Below are 7,130 nucleotides of genomic sequence, written 5' to 3'. Positions count from 1 at the left end.
TCCATTTTTTCTATAAAAGTTTATTTTGTAATTTTTCCAAGAAGTGGTAAGGGAAAAAATTGAAATTATGGAAAGGTAAGATAGAATGGTATATAAAAATAATTTAAATACACATTAATAATAATGCAACATTTCTTTCTAGCAACAACTAGTAGGTAATCATGCCCAAGATTTTTCTAAAACATATCTAAAATATATTTTAGATAGATAACAGTACCCGCAGACACACGCACGCTCGTGTGCCCACATATATACAGCTCAAGTATTTTTTTCTGTGCGTCTCAGCTGACATCGCTAGAGTGAAAAACAAAAAAGACTAAATGCCTGAGTGTCTTGATAGTTGAACAAACGTGAAGTGGATAGTGAATGCTAAGACTTTGCTTCCCAATCTCTCGGTTGCTAGCCTGACCTCTGGGGTCTTATCTGAGACATTAAACTGTGTTTGGAATCTGCTCATCAGATTGTGGTCAGTAAGGCTCTGCAGGCTGTATCAGTTCAGGAAGCCCCACTCTCTCCTGCCCGCTTTGCTTTCAGATCGGGAAGGGGCTTGGTTTTAAAGGGGAAGCTCTCGGGCCTGATTACATCTGGCTGACCCTTTGCTTCAGCGCCAGGACCTCTCTCTCGATTTCATAGGGGAGGTCGGCGTTGACTTGTTCCTCCAGGTACTTGTGGATGTCTTCCGCCTCCTTCTCCCAGAACTCCTTGGAGATGTCGAAGAGCTCCTTCGTGCAGACGCCCCCCAGGCCTTTCAGATCCAGGGAGTCCTCCTCAGGGACGTAGCCGATGGCTGTGAGCCTGGCGCCGCCTTCCCCGCTGACCCGGCGGAACATCCACTCCAGCACCCTGGAGTTCTCTCCAAAGCCTGGCCAGAGGAATTTGCCTTCCTTGTCCTTCCGGAACCAGTTGACGTGGAAGATCTTGGGCAGCTTGGCTGCAGGGCGCTGGGCCATGCTGAGCCAGTGGGCCAGGTATTTGCCGAAGTTGTAGCCGAAGAAGGGCCGCATGGCAAAGGGGTCGTGCATGATGACTTTGCCTAGTCACAGAGAGGGGGACCATTATAAATGATGCTTTCATGGGACAATAATGGCACCATTTATTGTCGACATAAGCATGCTCAGTTTTCTCTCTCTCTACACATACAGATAGAGACAGAGAGAGATGCAGAGAGAGAGAGAGACAGAGAGACCCAGAGAGCGCGCTGATGAGCCCCCTCTGTGGTCTCAGACCTTCCCTCTGATTTACCTTTGTGCTCCGCAGCGGCCGTGGCCTCCGATCTCATGGCTGCCCCTACAAACACTCCATGCTGCCAGCTGAGAGCTTCATAGACTAGAGGGACACCTTTAGCAGGAAAAAAGAAAAAAATCCTTTAAGGCTTTGACACTTATATGAGCCTCTGGCCCATGATGTTATCTCACACAATGGAAAGGCAGAAGGCACGCTTCTAATTGAGCTGATTTTGCATTCTTGATGCTCAAGTGCAGAAAATGGCTGAGTCAAAGTTACACCACTAAGGCCCTGCACAAAAAGCTAACTTGGATGAAGCTACATTAGATCGAGGACTCAGAAAGGTCCTAGGGGCCAGAGAGTGGGTCCCACATTTGAGCTTGCCAATTATCCTGGATTTTTGGAAAGGAAACTCGAGATCTTTGGCACCCTGACAAGGTCATGGAAAAGGAGAGGTTCCACAGATACCCTCTGGTAGCCAGCACACCCGTGTTCCCAGTCTGAACGGTGGAGAGCCTCACCAGCAGGTCGGCGGCCTCCGAAGATGATGCCCTCGATGGGCACTCCTTCCGGATCCTCCCAGGCAGGGTCAATGATGGGGCACTGGCTGGCAGGGGTGCAGAACCGTGAGTTGGGGTGGGCACAAGGTTCCCCTATAATAGGAAGAGCAGAGAGGCCCCTTGGCATCTGGCCCAAACAGGTAGCACCTATAGGCTAGAGCACAGCAGCGACCAGGGGCAGCTTACCGTCCTCAGAAGTCCACTCCTTGTTCCTCCAAGAGGTGACCCTGATGCCCGGGGCCAGTGGCTGGTCGATGCCTTCCCAGTAGATGCCCCCGTCACTGGTTGCAGCCACGTTGGTGAAGATGGTATTCTCCTGGATGGTCCTGATGGCATTGGGGTTTGTCTTCACAGACGTTCCAGGAGCGACTCCAAAAAAACCATTTTCTGGGTTGATAGCTCTTAAGTTACCTGCAAGGTTTTCAGCCAGAGAATGAGAGAAGAAGCCAAGCAAAGCATAACAAATATTCAATATCTTGCCAGGCTAATTTTTGTACCAAGTTCTCCAGTCTTTTTGCCCTCCTCCCTAGATAATACTTGTTTCCTCATTCGAGCCTCGTATTCAATTTTGAGGCGTTTATGACTCTTTCTTCCTCCTCAGTTCCCCGCCAACATGACGTTAACAGATGGACTGTGTAAACAGCAACATGTGGTTCCTTTACAATCCAGAGTCTATACTAAATTAAAGAATGCTTACAGAATACATATTTCTAAGGCATTACAAGATCTGACATACCTGAACTAAACATCTAAACACCATGGATTTAGGAGAATTTGGCATGTTTTGAAAGCCAAGCCTTCTGTTAGGTTGTATTATTATCATAGACAGCTGGGCAGAAAAGAGTCACCTTGTTGGTCAAATTTCATCCAGGCAATGTCGTCTCCCACACACTCGATTTTCCACCCCGGGAGGGTGGGGCTCATCATGGCCAGGTTGGTCTTGCCGCAGGCGCTGGGGAACGCCGCTGCAAAGTACTTCTTGCGGCCCTCGGGGTCGGTTATGCCCAGGATCTGTGGAGACAAGTGCCCTCCTCAGCCTTCCCTTGCTTTCTCCTCCAGTGTGCTGAGAACCCCGGAGGGCTAGCACCCCAAGGTCTATTTCTTAAGCTGCCAAAATGGATATTATAAGTAATGAAGTCTGAAGGAGCTCTGTGGGTCCCACTGTGTCTGAGTCCTTCAGAAGGGACACCTGCTAGCGCATTAATAACTCTTGATGGGATCTCCAAATCTGCCCTTGGGGCATATTGGGTCTTGTCTGATGGGAACCGTAAGGCCGAATGTATTTGCCGCCACACTCCCCCCACCCCCACCAGGTCTCCATGTTAGGGTGCCTTGCATCTTACCAGCATGTGCTCTGCCAGCCACCCCTCCTCCTTAGCCAGCCGGCTGGCCATCCTGAGGGCGAAGCACTTCTTCCCAAGCAGTGAGTTCCCACCGTACCCACTCCCGAAGGAGATGATTTCTCTGCGGTCAGGCAGGTGGGCGATGAGTGTCAGCTCCGGGTTACAGGCCCAGTTGTTAACCAAAGGTTCTGCACAGGGGGGACATATCCTACGTTAGTGTGCCACGTTCCCCCGTGGGGTCCCCAAAGGCCCAGCATTTAAAGCTAAGCTGTTTTGTTTTTTAATTTTAACTTTTGATTTTGAAGTAATATGCTTACTTTTTAACGGCAAAGGGCAGCCCACAGAATGCAGGCACTTGACAAATTCTCCATCACCCAGTGCTTCCAGGATGGACGTGCCCATTCGCGTCATGATGCGCATGCTGGCCACCACGTAGGGCGAATCCGTCAGCTCGATGCCAATCTTTGACAGAGGCGAGCCCAGGGGCCCCATGCTGAATGGGATGACATACATGGTGCGACCTGTGGGACCAGTGGTGGAACTGGTGAGAAGTGACCCCAGAATCACAAACAACCAGCATTGTTTTCCTAGAGGGACCTATTCTCATGGATGCAGTAACATCACACCCTTGCCATGTGCACCCCTCGATTTAGAAGATTCCACTGGAAAGTGAACAGAATGCTAAAATGAAAGATTTCATAAATGTGCAATTGGCTTCCACCTAGCTATCTTAAATCCATATGCATGCAAACAGTTTTCAAGTTCATAGGAGAAAAATCGAACCAGAACCGAGACGCTCATTTTCAATACATTTCCAATTTCATATATTGAATTTGAAGATCTCTGAGGCCATGAGAGTTTCCATTACTATAATAATTACCATTAGGATAGACGTGATCATGAAAGATTCGCTTTTGCTTTTATTTTGTTTTGCCCAATCAAATAAATGTTTCATTCACCTGCCATGCACCCTGGAAATCGGGCATTGAACGCTTTCTCAAAGTCCTCCTCTGACATCCAGCGACCCAGTTGGCTGAGGCCGGTTTTGGGGATGGGCACCGTATCTCTCTGCTCTTGGGTAATGATGACCGTCTTGCTTTCAATTCTGGCCACATCCCTGGGGTCAGTGAGAGCCAACCAGCTGCAAAAGTAAAAAGTACAGAGATTTGGAATATAGAGAAACATGCCACTCCATTCTGCATGGCATCTGCGCACCGCATTCCCTTCAGCCAAGCATTGTTCAGGAACGCACCAGTATCACGTCCTTATCGTGCATGTTCTTCCCACACCTGGCAGAAGCCAAGTACCCTGATGATGTTCCATAAATGTGGACAACCTCACCAATGGGGACATAGTCAGGGAGACATTTACTAGAGTACAAGTTAGTCTTTTAGCACAGGGACCGTCTGACTTTCATTTTTATCAGGGCTCTAGTTTGCAGAGATCATTTGGGTATTTCTGTGCCATCTCACTGCAGACTTGGACGCCTCTGCGAGTGTCATTACAGCCGTCTATACAGTTCTGGCTGTTGTATTTTTTTCAAGAGAATGCAACCCTCCCACCTCCCCAGCATTCTCATCCTCCTCTTTCCAGCAATGGCGCAGTGGTGGAAGGGAAGGTGAATGTGGTTCTTGGGGCTGTACTTACCAATTGTTGTACTTCTTCAGCCTCTTAACCATCCCATGTTCCTCCATGAGGTCCAGCAGCTGCCGGTTCTCCTCCTCCGAGCCATCGCAGATGTGGATGTGATCAGGCTGACACAGCTTGGCGCTGTTCTCCACGAACTCTCTGACTGCCTGGGGCAGGCTGTCCAGGGTGCCCTGGATGACTTTGGCTGAGAAGTTGAGGCCGTTTTGGAGCTGAGGAGGCATTTCTGCAGGGTTGTGCTGAGGGGCACAGATGCCACGGTTCCCTGAAGTAGAAAACAAGGGTTTCTTGAACAAAAGCAACAGACAACCTCAACCAAACTCAACAGGCTTTGTTTAAGGTGCACATCACCTGACAGTCATAGTGCTAAGGACAAATGAGAAGTTTGTTTGTGTTGACTCCATAATTTTTAGAAATACAAATTAAAATGCTCTACCTACCTTTCTTCTCTTTGGGTGATCTCTATCAGAGATCCAAGGGTTTCTTTCGAGGTTCTTTCCGCAGGTGAGCGTGCATTCCCAGGGAGAAGGCCCTGTTTGCTGTTTGATGGCAGAACCTCCCGGCTTTAAATCCCATGGAGAAGAAAGGCCAGGCCCCTCGGCTGCACCCTGGGAGGCTCATCTCTGACGTCATCATGGCCATCGTCAGTTATGCTCTGGACCAGCTCCCCACAGTAAACCCCAGGGAGATAATCATTGCACAGACGGTTGTTAATGAATGCTGGGTGGCCTCTGGCCCCTAGACTGGCCAAAACAAGTCCTTACACAACTTCTGATTGACTAGACTTTGACCCAGATCACTGCTGATGCAAAGCACCTCGCCCTTCCACTGACAGGCAAATGGGCTCCAGTGTGAGCTGGCAGGAGCGTCTTCTGGATATCAGGGGTCGTTGGCAGCATGTTCTGTGTGCTGATGGCTGGTGGTTGGCAAAACGCTCCAGTGGTGAGGTGTCACTCCACAGGCAAAGGCCCATGGGAACTGCACACCTGAATGAGGGGGAGTGCGTGGCTCACTGGCAGAGGTTTGACCTAGTTAGGGCCCAATAGCCTTACTGAGTGTCACTTTTCCCCCTTCCCCCCCACCCTAGATATACACTCCACAAGGGCAGGGATTTTGCTTATTTGCTCATTTATGTATGTACAGCTTCTAGCACATAGTAGGCACTGGAAGAATGAGTGCCAAACATTGTTCTGTGTGCTTTGCATTGACCACCTCACTGCTCTGCTACCCTCTGAGGTGGAGCCTATGAACAACTCTGTGTACAAGGAAACAGAGGCACAGCGAGGCTGGGCAACTACTCCAGGCTCCCTAGGTGCAAGCCAGCAGAGGGAGGATTGGAATGTGAGCAAGCTTGGCTCTGGAGCACTAGTCTAGACTGTCTCTCATGAGGTGCCATTACCTTTCTGGAACCTTCTGGGTATCCTCCCTAGGTCTGGGCTGGGTGCGGTGACTCCTGGAGCTAACTATGCACTTGTTGTGGCCCTTGCAAGTCTAGTGTCATGGGGAGTGGGAGAGTGGGAGTGGTTTTGCTAGATTACACTTGAGCAATGAGACCTTTATAACAGAAGAATTTGCTTTGCAAGCCCTCAGACTTTAGTCCAACTCCATGATCTGTGGTGTGCTTGCTGGTGTTTTAAGAGCACTGGATGAGAAGTCAGGAGAACAGAGCTGGGCTCCAACTCCCCACAGCCAGCCAGGACGCCCCCAGAGCCCTCTCCCTCAGAGGACATTGGGTGGGGACTTCCTGCCTCCCCTGTGGGGGATGTGTTGAAGTAATTCCAGGACCATGTCTGTGAGGAGCTGTGGCAGACACGAGGCCCTGGGAAGGGCAACCTCAGTCTGAGGGCACTTACGGGTTGACCTCACAAGGCTTTGCTCCCAGCACAGGGCTAGGTGTGCATATGTCTGCAACCTCCACCCAAATCACCAACCCCTCGCTAGGTCTCCGTTTTTCAGATTGTTATTCAACCAACTGAATCTTTCAGTGTAAACACCATATGGAATGTTTTGTTTATTTCCTTTTTAAGTCACGGGAATTCATTATTTGGGGTGCTGTCAGGCATATATGTCATTGTCATATGCAGATTCAACCACAACGTAATGCTCAGTTGCTGAGGGACACTTTCTTAGCATGTGACGACATCAGTGAAATTAGCAATTCAAATGTACAACCAAGAATACGCAACACACGTATTTATACCAGGGCTGTTCATCCCGCCCAATGGGTAGAGACTCCCATTTGGCTGATAAAACTGAAATAAGTTTGATTCTCTTGAAGAGCACATAGATTGAAAACAAGAATGAGAAGCCAGAACTTAGGTGCAGTTTTAAATGCTACCCATAATTCAAGGTGTTT

The 7,130-nt window shown here is 49.2% G+C and overlaps 1 protein-coding gene across 1 annotated transcript; it reads right to left on the bottom strand.

The window, feature by feature from the left end:
- PCK1 (phosphoenolpyruvate carboxykinase 1) lies at positions 1-5,372 on the bottom strand. The gene is made up of 10 exons (XM_036901892.2): positions 5,215-5,372; positions 4,775-5,039; positions 4,087-4,268; positions 3,445-3,648; positions 3,128-3,315; positions 2,633-2,795; positions 1,971-2,195; positions 1,746-1,877; positions 1,243-1,338; positions 1-1,033 (listed from the first exon to the last, which is right to left on the bottom strand). Exons 2-10 carry the CDS (start codon positions 4,996-4,998, stop codon positions 579-581), a joined length of 1,869 nt encoding a protein of 622 aa, XP_036757787.1. The 5' UTR covers positions 4,999-5,039; positions 5,215-5,372; the 3' UTR covers positions 1-578.
- Between the last annotated feature and the right edge of the window lie 1,758 nt (positions 5,373-7,130).

The sequence above is a fragment of the Manis pentadactyla genome, chromosome 5 (genome assembly GCF_030020395.1).
Source record: "Manis pentadactyla isolate mManPen7 chromosome 5, mManPen7.hap1, whole genome shotgun sequence".
NCBI classification, from domain to species: domain Eukaryota; kingdom Metazoa; phylum Chordata; class Mammalia; order Pholidota; family Manidae; genus Manis; species Manis pentadactyla.
This window is presented reverse-complemented; position numbering and strand designations above follow the sequence as displayed.